The 25,745-nt window shown below is 45.1% G+C and overlaps 3 protein-coding genes and 2 pseudogenes across 3 annotated transcripts; 3 read left to right on the top strand and 2 right to left on the bottom strand.

Moving 5' to 3' along the window:
* The first annotated feature begins 41 nt into the window (after positions 1 to 41).
* LOC125528073 (putrescine hydroxycinnamoyltransferase 1) lies at positions 42 to 1,965 on the top strand. The gene is made up of 2 exons (XM_048692589.2): positions 42 to 612; positions 841 to 1,965. Exons 1-2 carry the CDS (start codon positions 193 to 195, stop codon positions 1,738 to 1,740), a joined length of 1,320 nt encoding a protein of 439 aa, XP_048548546.2. The 5' UTR covers positions 42 to 192; the 3' UTR covers positions 1,741 to 1,965.
* Positions 1,966 to 2,619: 654 nt separating this feature from the next.
* LOC125528074 (putrescine hydroxycinnamoyltransferase 1) lies at positions 2,620 to 4,885 on the top strand. Its single transcript, XM_048692590.2, has 2 exons — positions 2,620 to 3,579; positions 3,738 to 4,885. Exons 1-2 carry the CDS (start codon positions 3,160 to 3,162, stop codon positions 4,632 to 4,634), a joined length of 1,317 nt encoding a protein of 438 aa, XP_048548547.2. The 5' UTR covers positions 2,620 to 3,159; the 3' UTR covers positions 4,635 to 4,885.
* Positions 4,886 to 6,447: 1,562 nt separating this feature from the next.
* Positions 6,448 to 14,927, bottom strand: LOC125528071 (putrescine hydroxycinnamoyltransferase 1-like; annotated as a pseudogene).
* On the bottom strand, positions 8,688 to 13,632 carry LOC147963287 (uncharacterized; annotated as a pseudogene).
* Positions 14,928 to 15,584: 657 nt separating the features above from the next.
* On the top strand, positions 15,585 to 21,674 carry LOC147963286 (putrescine hydroxycinnamoyltransferase 1-like). The gene is made up of 2 exons (XM_087528672.1): positions 15,585 to 16,155; positions 16,297 to 21,674. The coding sequence occupies exons 1-2, from the start codon at positions 15,736 to 15,738 to the stop codon at positions 17,194 to 17,196; spliced, it is 1,320 nt and encodes a 439-aa protein (XP_087384798.1). The 5' UTR covers positions 15,585 to 15,735; the 3' UTR covers positions 17,197 to 21,674.
* Positions 21,675 to 25,745: the final 4,071 nt, after the last annotated feature.

Genomic DNA, 25,745 nt, shown 5'->3' with positions numbered 1-25,745 from the left:
GATCGACCTCCTTTCTTCACCATTATCAGGTCTAAATTTTATAGGACTGGAGACCGCTGAGCGATCACATGCCAAAGGATATGCGATCCTTGCTCATCAGTCCTCACTGCCCATTTCCAACTCGGTAGGAAGAGAAAAGAAAAGAAAGACAGTAGGTAGAGCAACAAGGAGAGAAACAACTACTACTCCAGAATGGCCGGCGAGGAGGAGGTGCAGGTGGTCGAGTCCTCGTTCGTCACGCCGGCGGCGGACACGCCGAGCAGAGCGCTCCCGCTGTCGCCGTTCGACCTCATGCTAGCCAACAGAGGCTACACCCCACTCGTCCACTTCTACCGCCGACCAGAAACCGCCTGCGACGACTTCTTCGACGTGACAAGGTTGAAGACGGCGTTGGGCAAGGCACTTGTGCCCTTCTACCCCCTGGCCGGCCGCTTAAGGGCGGGCGCCGACAGCCGGTTACAGATCGACTGCAACGGCAAGGGCATGCTCTTCCTTGTGGCTCAGTCTCGTCTCACCATGGATGACTTCAACGACTTCAAACCATCCTCAAAGCAAAGAAGGTTGTTTGTTCCCCACGTCGACAACTCAGACGGCCTCTTGTGGGCTGCACAGGTCCGTTTGATTCCTAATTGCTCCTTTTTTTTCTACTATCCAAAATCAATTACAATTAACAGTACTAACATTTACTACTACGAAGCAATTAGTAATATGTACCACAAATTAAGCCATACATCTATGTATGTAGGTGACATTTTTGAAGTGTGGTGGGGTGGTCTGAGGGTCGGCAACGCCCCATGCTGCAATTAGTAATATGTACCACGAACATGTCTATGTATGTAGGTAACATTTTTGAAGTGTGGTGGGGTGGTCTTAGGGTCGGCAACGCACCATGCTGCCATGGACGGCTCTGTTGTATTCCACTTCTTCCGGACGTGGTCAGCTTTCTCCAGGGACGGCGACCGGGCTATGGTGAACCTCCCCTGCCATGACCGCACACGCTTGTGTGCGCGTGATCCACCCGTTGTTCATCCCGAAGCACTTGCTGTTTTTAGCCCCAATATCAACCTACCTCCACAGCCGGGGCATGTCGTCAACGAGGTTGTTGTCTTCACCCTTTCCAAGGACCAACTTTCAACTCTCAAGTGCATTTCTGGTGGGGATGCCGTGAGCACCTTCAGTGCAGTCAGTGCCCACCTGTGGCAATGCATGTGCTTAGCCCGGATGCTACCGCCGGACGCTACGACCCAGCTTATGTTCTCAGCCAACATCCGTCGCATCATGAGGCCACCACTCCCAGACGGCTACTTCGGCAATGCTATAATAAACCTAAGTGTCACCGACAAAGTGCGTGACATCAGTTCGTGTGAGCTGACATACATCGTGCGGCGAATCAGAGACACCCACAGCCGGGTGAACAATGAGCTAGTGCATTCGGCAATTGACTACCTCGAGCTAACAAAGAGAGACGACGAGCGCCCGGCTGCAGGCAATTTGCCGGTGACCGACATAAGAGTTGTCAGCTGGCTTGGCATGCCGTCGTACGATGCGGATTTCAGCTGGGGGAGGCCATTGGCTATGTTCCGTGCTGAACCAAACCGTGGAGGTTTTGTGCACCTGATTGACAGTGCAGAGGGTGATGGCAGTGTGCGCATCATCATGTCTATAGAGGTTGCAATTCTCAGTGAGTTCAAGCGTTTGTTGTATGCCAAATTCAACAACATGTTGTATTCCAAGTTTTAACCTGCATTTACCAGGTGTGTTCGAGACATGGATCTTTGATATTTGTACCCTGTAGGGTGTTTGTACCCCGAGAAATAATCTGAAGCAGCTGCGCTATGCTTATCCAATTGAAGTCAAACCTTTTGGTAGCAGCTGCAGAGTAGAGTAGTTGCTCGTGGAATGCATGATTTTGTTTAGTGCGATGAACCGAATTAATGCAAATGGAATGGTTTACGTGCTCAGTCACTCTTGGTTCTTTTTCTTTAGTCCCTGTGCTTTATCTGTGGTGGTGCTTCAATCTGCCATGTCAGGCGGTCACCTTCAGCCATGGCAGCGAAAGTTAAATTTATTTGAATCCATCTATATACTGAGGGGGAGGAAGGTCGCTGAACTCGGTGAGGGACTAATTTTTACCAATGTTTTAAATAGCGGCAGACCTCCAAATCAGCTATAGCGGGCTATAACGGGCTATTTGCACATGAGACCATTTAGCGGCACCCTACTGAAAAGACTATTTCTAAAATTATGATTTTCCTTGTAATAATGTATGTAATGTAAATTAATGTTGTTTCTACCCAAATATCATATGGGTCCAGCCAGGCAGGATCAATGTCTTCACCAAAATTTGACACTTGTTCGAAAAAGAACTAGAATTTGATACTGCTGGCAGAAACTATTAAGAACATTGATGCTTGCCCCTAGTCTTTGTGTCAGGTTGGACCTAGCCTCCTTTGGATATTCACTAGTCCAGCATACAGTAGTCGTAGTAAGAAACATGTTGTGAGTTAACCGAGACACTGAGGTAGTACTAGTTGACCATGGAGATGGGCCACCAATGTCTTTGATTTGCATCAATGGCAGACGCATCATCGTATGGTACGTACAGCTGTAGTGAAAGAAAATGATGGGATCCCAAATCGCCATGAATGTCTCCATCAACTTTTATTTACCTTTAATTGTCTGGTCCTGGTTGATACAGATCATATATCGAAAGAAGGATGCTTTTAAATAATTGCTGCTTGTGGAATGCGATCTTCTCTTCAAATAATTGCTCCATGATCGGTGCCCATTTATAACCGGTACTCCCTCCGTCCGGATTTATTAGGCCTAAAGACAACTTTTCTTAGACCAAGACACATAGTAAATTGCTCACATTAATTCTTCCATTCCACTCCCAATGCACTCTTTCACATGCATGCAGCCAATGAAAAAATATGCATGAAGTGAATTAATTTTCCAGCCATGGCACCAACAACAATGGCTTTCAATACAACCAATGAAATGGTTGCATGCATGCACCTTTCCAAAGCAAGGCCTTATAAAAAGGGACATGCTTGTGATGCTGAGAGGCTTAATAAATCCGGACGGAGGGAGTAGTAGTTAGCAGTAGAAGGAAAAAGAAGAACTGGAGGGAGAGAGCAAGAAGGCGAAACAACTAGAATGGCCGGTGAGGAGGAGGTGCAGGTGGTAGAGTCCTGCTTCGTAACGCCGGCCGTGGACACGCTGAGGAAAGCGCTATGGCTCTCGGCACTCGACCTCATGCTAGCCAACAGAGGCTACACCCCGCTCGTCCATTTCTACCGTCGATGTCCCGGCACCGAAACCACCGACGACTTCTTCAGCGTGACCAAGTTGAAGACAGCGCTAGGCAAGGCCCTTGTGGGCTTCTACCCCATGGCCGGCCGCCTCAGGGTGGACGCCGACGGCAGGTTAGAGATCGATTGCAACAGCAAGGGCATGCTTTTCCTCGTGGCTCGCTCCCAACTTACCATCGACGACTTTAGCGATTTGAAACCATCACCAAGGCTGAGGAGGTTGTTTGTTCCCCAAATGCTCTCAGCTGAGGTGTGTGCCACCCAGGTCAGTCTGATTCTTACATAAAGAGCTAGTTTTTATTTTTGTCCGTCTTTTTTTCTTTCTAACCAACTCAACTATATTATATATGGTAGTGCACTACTATATGTATTACATATACATGCCTACATGTGTAACAAACTAATCCATGTATGTATGTGTAGGTGACATTTTTCAAGTGTGGTGGGGTGGCCTTAGGGACGGCAGTGCACCATGGCACCATGGATGGCATTTCCACGTTCCACTTCTTCCAGACATGGTCAACTTTCTCGAAGGATGGCGACCGGGCAGTGGTGAAGCTCCCCTACCATGACCGCACCCACTTGTGTGCACGGTACCCACCCGCTGTTCATCCTGACACCCTCTCCCTTTTTTGCCTCAAGATCAACCTATCCCAGCCCTTGGGGCCCGTGGTCAATGAGGTTTTCACCCTTCGCAAGGATCAACTTTCCACCCTCAAGCGCATCTGCGGTGGCTCCGGTGTTAGCACCTTCAGTGCCGTGAGCGCCCATTTGTGGCAGTGCATGTGTCTAGCTCGACAGCTCCCACCAAACTCCACGACGCGCCTCGCGTTCGCCGCCAACATCCGGCGCGCCATGACGCCACCGTTCCCGGACGGTTACTTCGGCAACGCGGTGATAAACGTCAGTGTTGCCGATGAAGCGCGTGGCATCACCTCGGGCGACCTGGCCTACATCGCGCACCGGATCAAGGACACCCTTGGCCGGGTGGACGACGAGCTGGTACGTTCAGCGGTCGACTACCTCGAGCTCGACCAAGCAAAGAGGGACAATAGCCCTGCCATAGGCAATCTACTGGCGACGGACATGAGAGTGGTCAGCTGGCTCAGCATGCCGCTGTACGACGTGGATTTCAGCTGGGGAAAGCCATTGGCTGTGCTGCGCGCCGAATCAAACCGTGGAGGCTTCGCACACCTGGTTGACAGCGCGCATGGGGATGGCAGCGTGCACATCGTCATGTGTATAGACGCTACCATCCTCAAGGAATTCAAGCGTTTGTTGTATGCCAAGTTCGAGAGCATGGTGTATTCCAAGTTCTAGCTGGCCGGGGCTAGTGTTTTCTCACACCTCCGTTTCTATTTGTGTTCTTCAAGCATCTCATATGTGCCGAGACTATTATTTTGATGGTCTCTGTCGAATAATATAATTTCAGTTGGCCTAGATCAAATAATTTTCATGTCCTGGAGTGTGTTAGTGACACGGATGTTTGATGTTTGTAACCTATTGGATGTTTGTACCCTGATTAATAATCTTAAGCAACTATGCTAGGCTTATCCAATTGAATTTACTCTTCTGGTCTCAGGTGCAGAGTAGAGTAGTTGCTCGTGGACTGCTCGATTTGTTTAGCGCGGTAAAGACAAATAATTCTAATGAAATGGACTTTTACGGGCTAAAGCATTTTTGGTTCATTTTATTTAGTCCTTGTGCTCTGTCTGTGATGGTGCTCACTCTGCTCGGTTACCTTAGCCATGGGCCATGGCAACAAAGGTTAAATTATTGGAATCCATCTAATATACCGAGGAGGGGAGGAAGGTTGTTGAGCACTCGTTATGGCTCGGGAAAGAGACCGGCGAAAGGTCTGTGCTTTGGCGCCAGCACGGGTGTCCGTTTTCTCTTGATAATTTTGTTGTGATTATCTTTTTCATGCCAGGGCGTCTGGTGAAAACCCATGTCCGCTATGGACTCCACAGCGGTGACACCCTGTGCGACTACCCTCTTGGGGTGCTGTTGTGCAGTCCATGTGCCCTGGGTCATGGTGCTGTGTCTCCTACTGGACTTTCTCTGCTCTTGCTCAGTGGCGTAGTCATGTCGTTTTTGCGCTCTTAAACAGTTTTTCGTGCGATTTATATTGTCCATTTATCCTTTGTTTTGATGTGTATGAGATCTTCGTCACTAATTCGTATCGATCGATCGTTTACTATCGTTGGTGCTTTATATATAAAGTAGGACGAAAGCTTGTTTTGAGAGAGGAAGCTTTTCATATATGTACGCATGTAGGTGACACCTTGTTGCACTGAAGTTATCAAATGATTCAGGTAGAGATGGGCCACCAAAACCATGTGTTCTATTTCCATCAACATGAGACACTCCGCTCAAGGGAAAGAGGGAAAACCGTTATATTTGTGTCGAATATTATGTACGCAAGGGGTTACGTAGACTTGGAGTTGTAATTGGTGTGGTTAGGTACGAGTTGTGTAGGAGTCAGACACTTGTATCCTAGGCCTCTTATATACGGAGGGGCAGCACACGTTGTAACCTATGACGACTTGATAGCAACAGGTACGCGGGGGAGCCGACGGCTTGTGCCGGCGCCCGGGCGGCCGGTGTTGTGGTATCTTGGGGAGGAGCGCCCGTAGTCATGCCCCGGGGATGTAGCCATATTGGTGAACCTCGTTAACAAATATCGTGCCTCGGTGTGTCGTCTATGATCTTGCATTAGCGTTTTATTCTAACAAAAACGATGAAGTTTGGTATCGGCACCAACTACTTCTGTTTTCCTTCAATTTGGTCCGGTTTTGGTCTCCTCTAAAGAAAAAACACCTATGCCATCATAATATCTTGTGGGTTGGAGATTGCTGATCTGTCTCAAATTTATTTATGTTCCTTTAGGATTAGAGATCACTTGATCTATTACATGACAAACGATGCTTGTGAAATGTGATCTTTTGCTGCTTATCTGCCTTGGCTAAACAATTGTCCATGCGCGTCTCCAATACACTCAAAGACACCCACATTATTAGATCTGGACTTATTTTGAAACTAGACATACACTTAGACAAAAACAGCTAAGGCACATACGATTGGATATGTTCAAAGAAATAAAATGGAAGTGCATGGGACACTAGCCGGCCAACTAGAACTTGGAATGCAGCATGCCGTCAAACTTGGCATAAAACAAACGCTTGAACTCCTTGAGAATTGCAGTCTCTGTATAGATGACCAGGTGCACGCTATCATCCCCCTTTGTGCTGTTCATCAGGTGCACAAGACCTCCACGGCTTGATTCAGCACGCAACATAGCCAGTGGCTTTCCCCTGCCGAAATCCAAATCATACAACGGCAAGCCAAGCCAGTTGACCACTCTGATGTCGGACACCGGCAGATTACCTGTCGCAGGGGTACGGCAAGTTCAGTGGCGGAGCTACCCAACCAAAGCTGGGCGGGCCAATATGAAGGAAGATCACTATATTTTTTTCTCGTGGCTCAGTTTACTTTAATCCTACACTGTATTAGCTTTGGAATGGGCGGGCCATAGCCCATTTTCATTACATGTAGCTCCGCCAGTGGGCAAGTTGTCCCTCTCTGCTAACGCTAGCTCAACATGGTCGACCGCCGAATGCACCAGCTCATCATCCACCCGACTGATGATGTCTTTGATACGGCGCGGGACGTAGGCTAGGTCGCCGGAGGTGATGCTATGTGCTTCTTCGGCAACACTTATATCTATTATCGCGTTGCCGAAGTAGCTATCTAGGAGTGGTGGTGTCATTCTGCTTCGGACGTTGGCCATGAACGTGAGGCACTTTGTGGAGTCCGGCGCTAGCCTCCGGGCTAGAGACATGCACTGCCACGCGTGGGCGCTGAGGACACCGAAGGTGCTCACGCCAACGCCGCCGCACATGTGCTTAAGAGTGGAAAGATGGTGCTTATGGAGGGTGAAAACCTCAAGCTTGTTGACAACAGAGGTCTGGGATAGGATCATCTTGGGACAAAAAACAGAGAGGGCATCGAGATGAATAGCAGGGGGATCACGCGCATACAAGCAGGAGCGGTCATGGCATGGGAGATTCACCAAAGCCCGGTCGCCATCCCTAGTGAAAGTGGTCCATGTTTGGAGGAAGTGGAACATGGTTGTGCCGTCCATGGCGCCATGGTGCGTTGCCGTCCCTAAGACCAAGCTGCCAAACTTCAAAAATGTCACCTACATATATGGATTTGCGGCACAAGTTTTTTATGAAGTATATGTCAGTATAACTACAATTGATTGTGTTAGAATGAATGAAAAACTGGCTGGGGCAGTGTTTGGGAAGAATTAAAGGCCCGTAAGAACAAACATGCCCTCCGATGGCAACACAAGTCATTCCCATACTATAATGATCTATTTGCTCTATACGATGGTGAGTTTTAAATCCTTAACTCGAGTTACGGTTTGTCTTGTACAATGATCTTAAGTGAGATTCTTCTGGACATAATCCATGCAGGGCGCTACACTCAAGGAAGGAGTTGTCGTGGCATGGACTATTATGCAAGCAAGGCCACAAAATTCTCTCAGGTCACTACATCATATTCGCAGCAGTTGGAAGGTCCCGAGGAGCATTTTTGCTCACCTACACCAAACCTACCTGCTCCTGGGGATTCATGCATGCATACTGATACTGAAGAGGACAATGGAAGCACTGATTGGTTCTGCACAGATGATCCATTAGACCTAGAAGTTGTGAACTCAACTCAGGTGAAAGATTCCGTATTACATGTTCAATCACAAGATGCACTACCAACACATAGAAATTGTCAACCATCTCATTCTGCTCCTGAGCTTACTAGTGCTAAGCGGGGGAAAAGACAGAAGATTAATTCTAGTATTGATGATTTCCATGAGAGGTACCTGAACCTCAAAACAGAAGAGATGGAATGGTTTGCAAGCCATCGAGGAGAGGAAATTGGAGGATCCCTGTAGCATACAAAAATGCATTGTTGCACTTGAGGGGTTGCCGAATTTACAAATGGAAGATATGGTAAAAGCAGCTGACCTCTTCACCGTCAACAAGGACAACAGGGAAGTCTTCCTCTCGGTTTCAACTAATGCATTATGACTGGGATGGTTAAGAAATAAAATTCAAAACACCTCAAGAAGTGGCTTTGTATGTTGTTGCAGGCACTTGTAGTACTACTAATGCAATTTTAATGGTAACAAATTATCATGTAGTGCTAAGGTACTAGGCTAGGAAAGGGTACGTGACTTTTGTGTATGTGTTCCTGGTTAGATGTGCTAGTACTAATGCAATGTTAAATGAAACTTGATCACAAATCCTTTTGATTGACTAGAATTACTTCCAATACAAACCAAATTGTTTTACCTTTATTACATAGGGCTCATCGCCTTGCATTGTAGTCAGCCCACATTGCATTTGCCATGGCATCTCGCATGTCATTCCCAGCTTGCCGCATGCTATCAAATAAGGGCACATCAACATTGTATTTGGTATCTCCATCTGGTACATCTTCCATATTGCTTTCATTTATAATCACACAACAAGCCATAGAAATATCAACCTGAGTGTCAATATCATATGACGTAGCAGCCTTTAGTATGGGATACCTCTTTTTTAATATACTGACAATTCTCTCAACATGATTCCGAAGCTGAGCATGGCGGAGGTTGAACAATTCTTTGGCGGATTGCGGCCTCTGCTAGACTTTTCCTTGTTCTTGCAAATGATACCTTGTTCCCCTATATGGAGCAATGAATTCAGGTGTGTTTGCATAGCCCGCATCTACAAGATAGAATTTACCAGGGTATACACTAAAACCATGCTTAAGTGAGTCTTGCAGAACTCTTGCATCTGAAGCAGAACTCTCCCAACCAGGATGTACATGCACGAACTTTAGATCAAAGTCGCATGTGACCATGCAATTTTGTGACAGTCCTTGTTTTCTATTTCTATATGGATCTTGCTGTCCAGGTGGAATGGTCATGGGAAAGTGAGTGCCGTCAATAGCTCCAAGACAATTCTGTAAATTTCATGCTGAAATTAGAGATATGCACACATCAAATTTCCCTAGTATGAATTTACCATGTCAAAATAGAACATAAGTAGTACCTGAAAGTATGCAAATTTTCGCTGTCTTAAGATGCGATGTGGGCGTAAGGATGGCAAGCGTATGTAGTTGCATGATAGTGATGTTATCGCGTTGAGCACAACTCGAAGATAATAACTGACCGTTGATCAACTATGTTGGAATATATCTTGCACCGTCTCATTGCTTGCATTCTTTGATATTGGGTATAGAAATATACCTACTTGCTCTTCCACGGATACACATGTTCAGTCTTCAAGATTGCACTTCTCACACAATTTTTGAACTAAGGCTTGAAAGATCTCTCTCTCTCTCTCTCTCTCTCTCTCTCTCTCTCTCTCTCTCTCTCTCTCCATGTGGAATCGTCTTTGGCACAGGACCTCATGGCCGGCAAGTGTTTCATGCATGTATGTGGATCCAGTGAGGATGGATGTATGTATTGGCATTTTTGTGGATGAGCTACTGCCATCTAATGTAGGGTGTATGAGAAAAACGAATTCATCTTCATTTTCTGATCGCCTACGGTAGTTTGGATTCATTGGCTGTTACTGGAAACTAGCAAAGTGGCCCGCTCGATGCGCGGGCTAGAACTTCAGAAAGTTTATAATGAGCATATTATTTGATTTCTGAAAAAAAAATCAGACGGAACTGTGAATATAAAATATCATTTCTGTAGTTACAAAAACAATACCCAACGAATAGTTGATTTACATTTATGAAGCGCATTTGTACTTTGGGCTAAATGCAACTACATTTAATGTCAAAACTGTTATACAACATCATTCACTGGCAGATTTCATTAAACAATATCAAGATACATAGGAGAACATAATTCGTATACATATATGGTTATCACAAATACTACAATAATTCTCCAAGTGTCCAAACATTCTCCCCCGACTTTGATTGCTCGTGCGGATAATAATCAAAATGATTCAAACAGTTTCAAATATCCAACATGCCGAGGTTAAATATAACTTAGAATAGATGATGCAACTCAGTGCATGTCTTGACAACTGTGCTAAAAGCATGACTTATTCAACCTCTTGCTTGGCATAAAAACACATTATCCTGAGCTTGATCGGCACTTCTAACATTACAAGAGGTATCCATATAGTCTTTTGGCGAACATGCATGGTCACTAATAGAGATAATACATGGTGGAAAAGATCCAAAATGTACATCACGTGAATAAACATATGTGTTCCCGGCAAAAGAAAGGATTAAACATATGTGAACCTAATTGAGCAGATAATAAATCTTTAGCTCTGTATGACCTCTGCCCACAAAAGGAAAAGATGCTTCTATACTTTTATAACAACATGGTCACACGACACCAATATAAGATTAAAAATTGCCAGAAAGTGAATTCTCCTTCACAATATGTAAAAGTCGAACGCTAAGATTTAAGTGTAGTGCTTGCAGTTCTCCAGAAAATCCCAATCTTTTGAATTTTATTTTGGCGTCGATAAAACATCTTCTCAAACCATAGGGATCCCACTGCAAGTGTGATTTAGAGATGCAAGGAATAACAGAGCTTCTCCTTCGAAAAACATATGTTGGTCCCCAGTATTACCGGAACATGTATTACTTCAATATAAGAATAGCAAAATAATCTCGCGCACCTTCTAACTAATAGCAATGAATCAAAGCCTGCCACATTAAATATCAAAGACAATATGTAGGAGAAGCATAAAGAACATATAGAAGATACATGTCTCCATGAATAGAGCTTCGAATTAACTTACATAGAACATATCACATGTGAATAGTGTGTCATGTATATATCCTTACATGAAAACATTGAAAGTTTAGTAGCAAAATATATCATCCATCGAGAAAAATTGCTACTTCTTGTGAGATCGTATTGTCATGCAATTTTCCGCTTCCACCTGATTTATAAGAAGCTCTAAAAGACTTATTGTTTCTCTATCACCACTACTTTCAATTCTACATCCCTATTGGACCGAGTACCAGTTCGATCCATGTCTTGCTGAAACACTGATATTGTCAACCCAAACTTATTCTCATGTCACTATTCAGTTCGCAATGTATTCCTATATTATAAGTTATTTAGAAAAATCTTTTGATGTAAATACATCCAAGATGGTGTGTATTCATTAAGGCTGAAGTCAATACAAATGGGAGGGATCATATTACATTCCAAGACGACACACTCGTCTCGTAGACTGCATAGTTAAAAAAATGACACCAAAATTTACAAATAAATAATGCACTCGGTAAGGGAGAAAAGTGCTTTTCAACATACAAAATAATTTTCTCAAAGCTACAGTAGTAAAATTTTCTATATAGGTTGCAGTGGGAAAGGTGAAGCGAAGCAAATATTAGAATATTATCTTTGATGGTTGAGGCCCATTTATCTCATGTCCCTGTGCGGCCATGCAACTAAGAGCTGAAATCTTTCAAGTGTGACGCAAGATAAATTACCAATGCCAGGCATATTAAAAGTATATCCCGCAAAATTTTAGACAAAAATGTTGATAATGGCAATGTAAACAATTGCACAGTTTATTCTATTTGAAGGAATGGATGAAGCCTGTAATATCTCACGTATCAGCATGAAAAATCTGATAGAATTGTGACATGAACTCCACACACTTGTGTAGGTTTATTTAAAGCTTGCAATGCAGATCATGCAAATGCAATTAACATGTCCATCACATGAAAAGTAGGGAAAATAGAAATGAAATTAGTAAAGTTACAAGGATAAAATTGATCATAAAATATTCTCCTGAAAAAAGGTACCTAGTTACGGTGCGATTATATCAACACTTTCATTCCTTCTGATAAACAGAAGAGAGAGAGAGAGAGAGAGAGAGAGAGAGAGAGAGAGAGAGAGAGAGATGTAGCATTCATATGTATATATACTGACTGCTTGCTTGAAAATTTATATCAGAGATGCTCCCTTTCTTCCATGTGAACTAATAATGTACACCGTCAACATGAATATCAAGGCCTCTAGTTCAGTATTCAACTTAAGCACCATAATTTTATTTATTATTTGCATGACGACGCAGTAGGTAGTTCAGTATATTTTGATGTGTTGGGTGGAATGTATGACTGGGAGCGTTTTTACCCTCGGTGAGGCTGCTTGGGTCATGTGCAACATACGACCTGAGAGTATGACACAAACTATCAAGCACTATGTACAGCGTTCAGGTGCTAGTGTCCTCGCATCACTAAAATTCCCTTACATACACGTGCATGTACACTACACATCTCATGTTGGCCTGTTTTTCAAAGATTTTTTTTTCTGAATCCATGAAATCATTAATTGACCGGTAAAAAGAGAGAGAAAACATGTGTATCCATGCCACTGGAGCGTCTACACATGCAGCCATACTGGATCGATGTCCACGTACTCCAGCTATGTGGGGTGCATGCTGCAATTGTCCTCCTCAACCTCTACGGCTGCATATGTTTCCAAATATTTTAGGCGGCGGTCTGCCCTTTTTTTTTTGCAGGCGGCAGTCTGCATCTTTGATAACTTGACAATAAAATAAACTAAGTAGAGGTGGGTTTATACCTGATCCTGCATCCAGTGAACTGTTTACACAGTCGACTCATGCTGGTTTGATAGATACATGAGAAAGGAAGCAAGATTTTTACCCGCCTTGGAGAGTGCTCTACTTGCTCAAAACCTGAGCTTTCTGCAAGGACAATTGTAGCCTTAGCCAAATGACATGATCGTTCCCTGTGCTAGCTAATAGAAATTGGATAATGATTGAGAAGTTTTTACTACATACAATGATTGAAAGACTGAGAATAACCAATTCATGTATTCTTGCTGAGACAAAATAATGTGAACAATTACCTCATGGAATACTTGCAACTTTATCTTGATGAGACTGCACGTACACGCATAGGCAGTCCTTAGGCAATTGAGGAAAACTAAACATGAATGTATCCAATATGCAAATAACTTGGGAACAGGGAGGCTGCAAGGTCACAGTGGATCCTATTCACTACCCGTGATCAATCATGAGCCATACCTCTAACTTAGGCAATGAAGGAAGAACTATTCCCAAATCTCTTCGTCAGATCATCTGCAAAGTTCCATCCCGCCATGGATCCTGCAGCCCATCGCTGTCATGTTGCTCTTCCCCCCTTCCTCTGCATCATGCTTCCTTCCTTCTATAGTCCCTGCTACCTTGCCAGGAGACCTTCTGTAGTCTATGGATAGTCTATGGAGCGGGAGCTGCGTGAGAGATCTTGACATCGCAACGGCGGCGGCAGTAGAAGGTCGTAGGGCAGCCTCCACGTTTATGTTTTCCAAGCCCACGAAACAAATTTTTTTTTACCTATACGGGAGAATTCAAGGATATATATTTTTGTAATGCAATGAAAAGAGGATGGCAGTGGTGGGTAATTTCTTCCGCTTTAATGTGGATCTGACGGTTATGGTTATCTTTTTTTTTACCTAATTCCTTGTATGCGGGGCAAGAGGGGAGGACAGCAATAGAGATTGAGACTTTAAAAAAAAAAGCAATAGAGATTGAGATTTTAGACGTGAAATAGGTGCAGTTTTTTTTTGTTAAACCAAGGCCAATTTCCATGTAAGTAATGGCAATGGTGGGTAATTTTAATCACTTAAATCGAATGGCTATTAATCGTTAATCCTCCAAATAGATGGTTAGATCTTTCTAATTATTGTGGGAATTTTAATCTATTTCTCTTTTTTGTGGTTAACCCGTCAATTACTTTTTATATATAAATAGATGGTGTGGTATTGCTTGAATGAGGAAATGTGATGTTCAAATGAACTCAACAGTAAGGAACGGTTGTGTGAATGGTTTGGCTGTGTGACGTGAACGGCTGTGTGGTGTGTGTTGTTCGTAAGCTTGTGGTTTATGTATGTATATATAGAGCAAACGGAGTGCAACAGCTAGTATGTGCAAAGGCTAGAAAGTTTTTTCTTGTGATCCGAACACACCATATTTTTTTTATTCCTCTACTTTGGAGACCTGTGATTTGCACTGTACATCCAACTTCACTTCCTGTACCTTTTCCCATTCCTTTGCTTGGCTCTCCTCTAGTCCGAACACAGCCTTAAGAAAGAACCACACATATATACCTGAGTGGCGCACAAGAGGCCGGCTGAGCCGTCGATGCGGGGAACAAACAGCCTCCTTTTCTTTGGCGATGGCTGTCTGTGAGACGAGAGTGAGCCATGAGGAAGAGCATGCCCTTTCGGTTGCAGTCGATCTCCAACCTGCCGTCCCCGCCCTCCTTGAAGCGGCCGGCCAAGGGGTAGAAGGGCACAAGGGCCTTGCTCAACGCTGTCTTTAGCCGGCTCACGTCGAAGAAGTCGCCGGTGGCTGTTTGGTCACCGGAACGGCAATGGTAGAAGTGGACGAGCCGGGTGTAGCCTTCATGGACTAGCATAAGATTGAGCGGCGACAGCCGGAGTGCTTTACTCGGCGTGTCCCCGGCCGGCGTTAGAAAGCAGGACTCTACCACCTGCACCTCCTCCTCCCCGCCAGCCATTCTGCTTGCTCTGCTCTCCCCTGCCATCTCTAAGATTTGAAAAATAGTGCGCTATAGCATCACTAATAGCATGCTATAGCGTTTTGAGAATTGTCTCGCTAAATAAATCGTGTACAATGGCACGCTAATAGCACGCTATAACACGATATAGCATGCTAATAGCGTATTTCAAGGCCCGCACTATTTTGCTGTATCGCGCTATTTTTTTCACTGCTTCTCCTCCCCCCCTCTCTCTCGTAGCGTTAGCTACTGTGTCTGTGTTGGAAATGGGGCGAAAGCTCAAAAGAATATGGAAGAAGAGATCGTCTTCGTCTTAAAGAAAAAGGAGAGATATTCACAAGCAATTATTGATGGAGCGATCACTTCTCGCTGTTTTCCCACTGACCGGTCCGTCCATCTGTGTGTCTGTCTGTCTTCTCGCCTCTTCTTCCGGCGTCTATCTCTCCCTGCTCTGCCTCTAACAGGGCCCGACAGAGAATCAATGGCGGGACGTGCGCCTGCCTCCAAACAATGTGTTTAGTTTCCTTCAATGGGTAACACAGCAGCATGGTGATGGTACTACAAAAATGCTAAGCTCTGCTCACTATCATACAACTATAGGGAAAGAAAACGACGAGAGTTGATATCGCCATGAATGTCCACATCAACCAGACCGCTTTTCTTTACCATTATCATGTCTAGAAGATATGCAATCACATGCCAAAAGATATGCGATCCTCACTGCCCATTTCCATCTGGGTAGCTAGAAGTAGCAGCAGCGCTAGAAGAAAAGCAAGACAACATCCGGTAGTAGCTAGAGCAACAAGGAGAAACAACAACACAACTACTCTTAGGAATGGCCGGCGAGGAGGAGGTGCAGGTGGTGGAGTCCTGCTTCGTGACGCCGGCGGCGGACACGCCGAGCAGGGCGCTCCGGCTCTCTCCGTTCGACCTCATGCTAGCCAGTAGAGGCTACACCCCACTCGTCCACTTCTACCGCCGACCAGAAACCGCCGGAGACGACTTCTTCGACGTGACCAGGTTGAAAACGGCGTTGAGCAAGGCGCTTGTGCCCTTCTACCCCCTGGCCGGCCGCTTGAAGGCGGGCGCAGACGGCACGTTGGAGATCGACTGCAACGGCAAGGGCACGCTCTTCCTCATGGCTCACTCTCGTCTCACCATGGATGACTTCAGCGATTTCAAGCCATCAACGAAGCAGACGAGGCTGTTTGTTCCTCACGTCAGCGACTCAGATGACCTCTTATGGGCAACCCAGGTCCGTTTGATTCCTATCTAGTCCTTTCTATCCAAATCAATTACTAACTACACATACAATTAACAGAAGTAATATGTAGGAGTGTACTATTCAGAAGCAATTAGTAGTATGTAAAACAAATTAATCCATATATGTATGTAGGTGACATTCTTAAAGTGGGGTGGGGTGGTCTTAGGGTCGGCAATCCATCATGCTGCTATGGACGGATCTGCTGTATTCCACTTCTTAAGGACATGGTCAGCTTTCTCCAGGGACGGCGACCGGGCTATGGTGAACCTCCCCTGCCATGACCGCTCGCGCTTGTGTGCGCGTGATCCACCTGTTGTTCATCCCGACGCACTTTCCATTTTTAGCCCCAAGATAAACCTACCGCCGCAGCCAGGGCCACTCGTCAGCGAGGTTGTGGCCTTCACCCTTGGCAAGGACCAACTTTCCACTCTAAAGCACATATCTGGTGGCGATAGCGTGAGCACGTTTAGCGCCGTGAGCGCCCACCTGTGGCAATGCATGTGTTTAGCCCGGCAGCTACCCCCGGATGCTGCGACACAACTTATGTTCTCGGCCAACGTCCGCCGCATCATGAGGCCACCACTCCCAGACGGCTACTTCGGCAACGCGATAATAAACCTAAGTGTCGGCGACAACGTGCATGCCATCGCCTCGCGTGAGCTGAGCTACATCGTGCAGCGAATCAGAGACACCCACAGACGGGTGAACGACGAGCTAGTGCATTCGGCAATCGACTACCTCGAGCTAGCAAAGAGGGACGACGAGCGCCCGGCTACAGGCAATTTGCCGGTGACTGTCATTAGAGTTGTCAGCTGGCTTGGCATGCCGTCATACGATGCGGATTTCAGCTGGGGGAGGCCATTGGCTATGTTCCGTGCTGAACCAAACCGCGGAGGTTTTGTGCACCTGATTGACAGCGCACAGGGTGATGGCAGTGTGCGCATCATCATGTCTATAGAGGCTGCAATTCTCAGCGAGTTGAAGCGTTTGTTGTATGCCAAATTCGACAACATGTTGTATTCTAAGTTTTAACCTGCATGTACCAGGTGTGTTCGAGTCATGGATGTTCGATAATTGTACCCTGTTAGGTGTTTGTACACCAAGAAATAATCTTAAGCAGCTTACACTAGGCTTATACAATTGAATTCAATCCTTCTGGTCTCAGCTTCAGAGTAGAGTAGTTGCTCGTGGAATGCACGATTTTTTTTACTGGGATGAAGATAATTACTGCAAATGGAATGGTTTACGTGCTCAAGCACTCTTGGGTTATTTATTTTTAGTCCCTGTGCTCTGTCTGTGGTGGTGCTCACTCTACCCGGTCACCTTCAGCCATGGCAGCGAAAGCTAATTGATTTGAATCCATCTATATACTGGGAAGGGAGGAAGCTTGCTGAGCTCGGCGAGGGAGTAATTTTTAGTTGTAACAATGTAAGTAATGCGACGCGGTCACTCTGCATACAGGTCCAGATGTGCCCAGGTGTGATCAAGAAATCGTTTAAAATAACTGAAAACTTTATAAAATTTATGATTTTTTTATGGTGCAAGATGATCGAATGCGTGATGCCCGTGCCAAATTTGGTGGAGTTTGGACATTCGAGGAACTCATGGCAAAAACGAAAAAATTTAGGTCTGTGAGAAAGTTTGAAAAAGCGCAGTGTTCATAGCTGATATTGTCCGTTTTGGCGCGAGCTCCACGAATGGCGTTTACCCGTGAATTTTTGCATGCACCTGGCGCATTGAAGCATTTTGCACGCAAAAAGGTTTCAGATTTTTTGAATTTTGTTTACTATTTGTTTTGATTTTACTTTTCCCTAGGTATAGATGAGCTCGAGCTCCGAACTGAATTATCTAAATTAATGTGGTTTCTACTCAAGTATCATATGGATTAGAATTTGATACTTGTTCTGAAACAAGAATTAGAATTTGATACTGTTGACGGAAACTATTAAGAACATTGAAGCTCTGCCTCTAGTCTTTGTATCAGGTTGGACCTAGCCCCCTTTGGATGTAGACCCTGATGACCATGTCTCCATTTGCTCAAGTAAGATATTTACAATGGAACCGTGCTAGTGACCCTTAATTAATTTTCCGAGATTATTTTATTTTATCCAATCAAGACCATAATCTAGATGCTTTCGTTGGATCTGCTTTTTCCCCTTATCACAATAATCTTTTTTTTAAATGCTTGCTGAGGCAAAGGCGGGAGCTCTGCCACATCATATAATAAGAGAGTTGGCCGGGTAATTTAAAAAGAAACTGGCAAAAATGGGTGAAAACCGAAATACAGACACTAAAGATAGAAAAACAAAATTAAAGGTTGGGGGTAGGGTTTAAACAAGCACACACATAAACATCAGGGAACATTGTTTGACTTTGAGCCAGACACAAGAGTGTCAACGCCCAAAACCGTAAGGCACAATTGTTGTGCAACCAAAACGACCACCACCCTATAAAAAGATGTCATCCACCCGGAGACATGGCCCGGCCTGTCTATGCAAGAATCATGGACTAACATTAGCTGCGGGGAGCAACCTGGGGTGTCGGAATCACCCAATCATGGACTAACATTAGCTGTGGGGAGCAACCCGGGGTGTTGGAATCACCTATCTTGGTTAAGCCCATCTTTGACTTTTCGTTAATGCCCGCCAAAGTGTGGATCGCCGCGATTGCCTGACAAGAAGGTGGCTTATTGTACATATCGAGGTAACTTACATCTTGTTTTTGCGGGCTCATCTTTGTTCATCTCTGACAACTCACCAAAGGCCTCCATACCCCTGAATTCCGCACGCTTGGCTGTCGGGATAGTTCACTCTTTCTTCTACTTATCGAGACACCCGCTTCGTCATGTAATGTTACATAGAGGAATCATCCGTCGCCACCTGCACGGGCGTCAGGGTCGCACTTACCATAATCTTTAATGTCTTACAGTCTTAGTTGGACCAATTATTTTTTTTCCTCCTAAACAGTTCACCACGCCTCTCAATCACTCACACCTTTATACAGTATACAACTCTACCTACAGAAACCAGAAGCTTGACCTTACCAAACTAGGTGAAACAAACATGTATATGTTGATTTGTATCTAGCTATAGAGGTTATTAAGAATATACATATATAGACACCTGATTTCCATCTTCACAATGCAGTACAATGTACACACACACACACACACACACACACACACACACACACACACACACACAAACACCGCTATCTCTTTGTGGTTCTATACGCATGTGTGTAGGGTTTTTTTATTTTCTATTTTTGAGGAAAGGTTTACTAGAGTTATCAGAAGGAGATGGGCCACCAAACCATGACCCATCAATAGGTGACAGCAGCATGGATGGTATCAATGTATCATACAGCTGTAGGGAAAGAAAGAAAACAACCAGATCTGCTATCTCCATGAATATCTCCATCAACTACTTTCGTCTACCTTTGATTTGGTCTGGTTCTGGTGCCGTCCAAAAAAAATGCTGATCCTTATCAATTTATATATATGTACTGTACCTTCAGGATTGGAGATCACTGACCGATCACATGTCCAAAGCCATTCTATTATATATGATCGCTCCTACGTGCCCATTGCTTACACACTTGGAACCCCAGTAGCAAAAGAAGAAAGAAAGAGCACGGTATGGAAAGGAGAGCAAGAAGGAAAGCCAACAACGTTGCGGCTAAAATGGCTGGTGAGGAGGAGGTGTGGGTGGTAGAGTAGTGATGCCGGCCGGCGACACATCAAGGAAAGCGCTGCAGCTCTCGCCACTCGACCTCATGCTAGCCAAGAGGTCTCACTCCAGTCGTCCGCTTCTACCGTCGGTGTACCACCGACGACGCCTTCTTTGATGTGACCAGTGATAGATTGAGATATTGGAGAAATAATTGTTGTATTGATTGGGGCCTCAAGGGCTGTTTATATAGATTACAAAGCTTGGGCTCCAAGACTAGACTAATAGAGATAGATTACAATACGAATAGACTTATACTCTAAGATCCCCCCGCAGTCTCAACGTCAGGTGAAACAATGTTGAGACTGGAGCGTATGTCGGTGAACGATGCAGTCGGGAGTCCTTTGGTAAAAATGTCAGCAAATTGGGCACTTGTAGGAACATGAAGAACGCGAACCTTGCCAAGAGCCACCTTTTCACGAACAAAGTGAATGTCAATCTCAATGTGCTTTGTGCGACGATGTTGAACTAGATTGGAAGCCATGTAGACGGCAGAGATGTTATCACAGAAACAATGGTAGCACGTGGGAGCGGACGATGAAGTTCAATGAGAAGTTGCCGTAGCCACACCGCCTCGGCCACAGCGTGAGCAACCGCCCTATACTCAGCCTCAGCAGAAGACCTGGAAACTGTTACCTGCCTTTTTGAACACCAAGAAACAAGATTATCACCCAAATAAACGCAAAATCCGGATGTAGATCGTCGAGTATCTGGACAACCTGCCCAGTCTGCATCAGAATAAACTGTCAAGCTTGTAGGTGAAGAAGAATTAATAAGGAGACCGTGATCAAGAGTGCCTTTTAAATAGCGGAGAATGCGTCTGACATGAGCCAGATGAGGAGCACGAGGATCATGCATAAAGAGACAGGCTTGCTGAACAGAATAGGAGATTTCAGGATGAGTAAGAGTGGCATATTGAAGAGCGCCAGTGATGCTACGATATAAAGTGGGATCAGAAAGAGGATCACCATCAGCCGACAGTTTAGCACCAACGTCGGCTCGAGTACGAGAGGGTTGACAATCAGACATACCAGAACGAGAAAGCAAGTCCAAAATGTATGACCGTTGAGAAAGAAAGAGTGAAGATTTTGTGCGAGAAACATGAATACCTAGAAAATGATGAAGAGGACCAAGATCAGTCATGGAAAACTCCCGATTGAGAGAAGAGATGGTATGTTGAAGAAAAGAATCGGAACTAGCCGTGAGAATGATATCATCAACATAAAGCAAGAGGTAGGCAGTGTGAGTAGGAGACTGATAAACAAAAAGAGAAGAATCGGATTTGGAGGGAATAAAGCCTATGGTTTGAATAAAAGTAGAAAAGCATTGAAACCATGCACGAGGAGCTTGTTTAAGGCCATAAAGAGATTTGTTGAGGAGACAAACAAAATTTGGAGAGGAGGGATTCTCAAAACCAGAGGGTTGCTGACAATAAACAGTTTCATTGAGAGTGCCATGAAGAAAAGCATTTTTAACATCAAGTTGATGAATAGGCCAAGAAGAGGAAACAGCAAGACTAAGAACAACACGAATAGTGCTTGGTTTAACAACAGGAGAAAAAGTCTCATCAAAGTCAATACCATGCTGCTGGGAGAAACCACGACACACCCAACGAGCTTTGTAACGAGCGAGAGTGCCATCGGAATGAAATTTATGACGAAAAACCCATTTGCCAGAAACAATGTTAACACCAGGAGGTTTGGGAACAAGAGTCCATGTATTATTTTGCTGAAGAGCTTCAAATTCATCGCACATAGCGGAAAGCCAGAGAGGGTCAAGAAGAGCTCGCTTATAACTGGTTGGAATAGAAGCGATGGTTGGGGTGGCGGTAAGATTGAGACGTTTGGTGGGGAGAAGAAATCCTCGTTTTCCACGGGTGCACATGACATGATCATTGGTGAGCGGTGGTATAAGAACGGCATTGGGTGGCAGTGGGTTTTCGGTTGAAGAAGATGGTGAGGAAGAAGAATCAGAGGTGGTGGGTGTCGAGGTGGTTGTCGTGGTAGGATGTGGTGAGGAAAAGACGGCTGGGGTAGAGGATGCAGTCGCGGGAGAGGTGGGGGACGGGGCAGGAGGGTGGCTGACGGTGGGCGATTCCGGCTGAGAGACGGAACAAGATTCCATGGCAGCGGAGATGACCGAAGGACGAACTAGGGAAGGGGTTTTGGTGGTGGCGGATTGTGGTGGAATTGGTGTTGTGGTTGTAGTGACGGAAAAAGGGAAAGTATTTTCATCGAATGTGACATGACGAGAGAGAATGATACGACCAGAAGATGGATCGAAACAACGATATCATTTATGATCATCAGAAAGACCAAGGTGAATGCAAGGTAGTGAGCGTGGTTCTAGTTTGTTGGAGGCGGTAGAGGCGATGTTGGGAAAGCATAGACAGCCAAAAACACGCAGAAAAGAATAGTCAGGGTGGGAGAGAAAAAAAGATTGGAAAGGCGAATAAAGAGGGCAAGTTTTAGTTGGTCGAATATTAAGAAGTAGTGTGGCGGTACGAAGGGCTTCAACCCAAAAACGGGAAGGAAGAGAAGCTTGTAAAAGCAATGTGCGAAGAACATCATTAATAGAGCGAAGACATCGTTCAGCTTTGCCATTTTGAGAAGATGTATAAGGGCATGAAAAACGAAGAAGAATGCCTTGAGAGAGAAAGAAGGTGCGGTTTTGGGTGTTATCAAATTCACGACCGTTATCACATTGAATAAATCGAATTGGCAAGCCAAAGTGGGTGATTACATATTGTCGAAAGTTGAGAAAGATTGCAGGTACTTCAGATTTAGCGCGAAGAGGAAAGGTCCAAGTATAGTGAGAATAATCATCCAAGATCACAAGATAATATTTATAACCAGAAACACTAGGGACTGGAGAGGTCCATAAATCATAGTGAAGTAACTCAAAAGGAAAAGTACTAATGGTAGTAGAGGTTCCAAAAGGTAATCTAACATGTTTGCCGCATTGACATGCATTACAGAGAGAGGGATTATGAGGACTGCTAGAACTAGGGATACAAAATTCTTGGAGTAAAGACGTCAAAGTGTTTTTGCTGGGGTGACCGAGACGACGATGCCATAGATCAATGGATGCGAGCATGCACTAGTAGAAAACAGGGCTTTGGTCTAGGCCGGGTCAGCCCATTAGTCCCGGTTCAGTCTAGAACCGGGACCAATGTGGGCATTGGTCCCGGTTCGTGAGCCCAGGGGGCCGGCCGGGCCACGTGGGCCATTGGTCCCGGTTCGTCTGGACCTTTTGGTCCCGGTTGGTGGAACGAACCGGGACCAATGGGCCTCGCTCCTAGCCCACCACCATTGGTCCCGGTTGGTGGCTTGAACCGGGACCAAAGGCTCCCCTTTAGTCCCGGTTCATGCCACCAACTGGGACCAATGAGGTGCCTATATATACCCCCTCGCGCAAGAGCAGAGCACAGTGCTCTATTTTTTCTGGCCGAGGGGGAGAGGGCTTTGTGGTGCTCTAGCTCACCTCCTATGCACATGAGGTGTTCGATGGAATGCCCGAGCCACACTACTTAAGCTTTCTCCTCTTGAAGCTCGACCTCCAAGCTCCATTTTCCTCGAGATTTGTCTAGATTTAGCGGTCCGTCACGCCCTGTCCCCGTCTTCACCGCCGTCGATCACCCGCACCGATCTCATCACCGACACCAACGTGGTGAGCCTCTTGTTCTTATCTTCTTTCTGAAAGGAAAAACATTCTTACTTGTATGTTTAGATAGATACTTGTATCATTTTCTTACATTTATTATTGCATCTTATATAGTGCGATGGTTTTGGTATCCGCCCCCATCGGCCCTCGTCCTGTCTATGATTCGGATGTGGTATGTATATTATCTTTATAACTATTGGTTCATTTATTGTTTATGAAAATTATGCCAACCAACGTGACATAGATTTTATTTATCTAGGATGTATGTGAATCGGAAATGCCAACCGACCCTATTGTCGAGAGGTTAAATTTAGTTGAAGAAGAAAACAATTTGTTGAAGGAAAAAATAAAAAAATTGAGGAGGAGAAGATGATATTGGAGTTGCATGTTGCGGATGTCGTCGATGATCACAAGATCAAGATGGATGCAATGCGCTTGAAGATTAGAAAGATTAGAAAATATGCCATTCATACCGAGGCTTGGTATCATTATGCCGTTGGATCAATTGTTACCTTGGTTGCGATTATGATCGCATTTGTTTTCGCATTGAAATGTTTTACATAGTTTCAATGTATGGTTTAATTAATTAGATGCTCTGGAGAGCTATATGTTGTTAGATGAGAACTATGTATGCACTTTGGTTTTAATGTGATGATGAACTTCTATTAATTTGGACACTTAATTATATATAATGCACGCAGATGAACCGGCAATGGATGTACGGTGACAGACACACCCGCGAGTACATTAAGGGCGTGCATGAGTTTCTCGATGCGGCTGAGGCAAACAAGCAGAATGGTTTTATGTGTTGTCCACGCACTGAATGTGGGAATACGAGGTCTTACTCTAACCGGAAAATCCTTCACTCCCACCTACTTTACAAGGGTTTCATGCCACACTATAATGTTTGGACGAGGCACGGAGAAATAGGGTTATGATGGAAGACGGCGAAGAAGAAGAGTACGATGACAACTATGTGCCCCCTGAATACGGTGATGCTGCAACGGGGGGAGCTGGTGAAGATCAAGAGGAACCAGACGATGTGCCCAATGATGCTGCAACGGGTGAAGCTGCTGAAGATCAAGAGGAACCAGACGATGTGCCCGATGATGATGATCTCCGCCGGGTCATTGTCGATGCAAGGACGCAATGCATTAGTCAAAAGGAGAAGCTGAAGTTCGATCGCATGTTAGAGGATCACAAAAAAGGGTTATACCCCAATTGCGAAGATAGCAACACAAAGCTCGGTACCGTACTGGAATTGCTGCAGTGGAAGGCAGAGAATGCTGTGGCTGACAAAGGATTTGAAAAGCTACTGAAAATATTGAAGAAGAAGCTTCCAAAGGATAATGAATTGCCCGACAGTACATACGCAGCAAAGAAGGTCGTATGCCCTCTAGGATTGGAGGTGGAGAAGATACATGCATGCCCTAATGACTGCATCCTCTACCGCGGTGCATACAAGGATCTGAACGCATGCCTGGTATGCAGTGCATTGCGGTATAAGATCAGACGAGATGACCCTAGTGATGTTGACGGCGAGCCCCTCAGGAAGAGGGTTCCTGCGAAGGTGATGTGGTATGCTCCTATAATACCACGGTTGAAACGTCTGTTCAAAAACGAAGAGCATGCCAAGTTGATGCGATGGCACAGTGAGAACCGAAAGAAAGATGGGAAGTTGAGAGCACCCGCTGACGGGTCGCAGTGGAGAAAAATCGAGAGAAAGTACTGGGATGAGTTTGCAAAGGACCCAAGGAATGTGTGGTTTGCTTTAAGCGCGGATGGCATTAATCCTTTCGGGGAGCAGAGCAGCAATCATAGCACCTGGCCCGTGACTCTACGTATGTATAACCTTCCTCCTTGGATGTGCATGAAGCGGAAGTTCATTATGATGCCAGTTCTCATCCAAGGCCCTAAGCAACCCGGCAACAAAATTGATGTGTACCTAAGGCCATTAGTTGAAGAACTTTTATAGCTGTGGAATGGAAACGGTGTACGTACATGGGATGAGCACAGACAGGAGGAATTTAACCTTAAGGTGTTGCTGTTCGTGACCATCAACGATTGGCCCGCTCTCAGTAACCTTTCAGGACAGACAAACAAAGGATACCACACATGCACGCACTGTTTAGATGACACTGAAAGTATATACCTGGACAAATGCAGGAAGAATGTGTACCTGGGCCATCG

Source organism: Triticum urartu, chromosome 6A (genome assembly GCF_056163025.1).
Source record: "Triticum urartu cultivar PI428250 chromosome 6A, HENAU_Tu73, whole genome shotgun sequence".
Lineage (NCBI taxonomy): Eukaryota > Viridiplantae > Streptophyta > Magnoliopsida > Poales > Poaceae > Triticum > Triticum urartu.
The sequence above is the reverse complement of the archived record's forward strand: the minus strand, read 5'-3'. Positions and strand labels throughout refer to the sequence as shown.

Coding starts and splice junctions, on each gene's coding strand:
- LOC125528073 (XM_048692589.2), top strand. CDS start 193: ATGGCCGGCGAGGAGGAGGTGCAGGTGGTCGAGTCCTCGTTCGTCACG. Junction 613..840: donor GCCTCTTGTGGGCTGCACAG/GTCCGTTTGATT, acceptor CTATGTATGTAG/GTAACATTTTTGAAGTGTGG.
- LOC125528074 (XM_048692590.2), top strand. CDS start 3,160: ATGGCCGGTGAGGAGGAGGTGCAGGTGGTAGAGTCCTGCTTCGTAACG. Junction 3,580..3,737: donor CTGAGGTGTGTGCCACCCAG/GTCAGTCTGATT, acceptor ATGTATGTGTAG/GTGACATTTTTCAAGTGTGG.
- LOC147963286 (XM_087528672.1), top strand. CDS start 15,736: ATGGCCGGCGAGGAGGAGGTGCAGGTGGTGGAGTCCTGCTTCGTGACG. Junction 16,156..16,296: donor ACCTCTTATGGGCAACCCAG/GTCCGTTTGATT, acceptor ATATGTATGTAG/GTGACATTCTTAAAGTGGGG.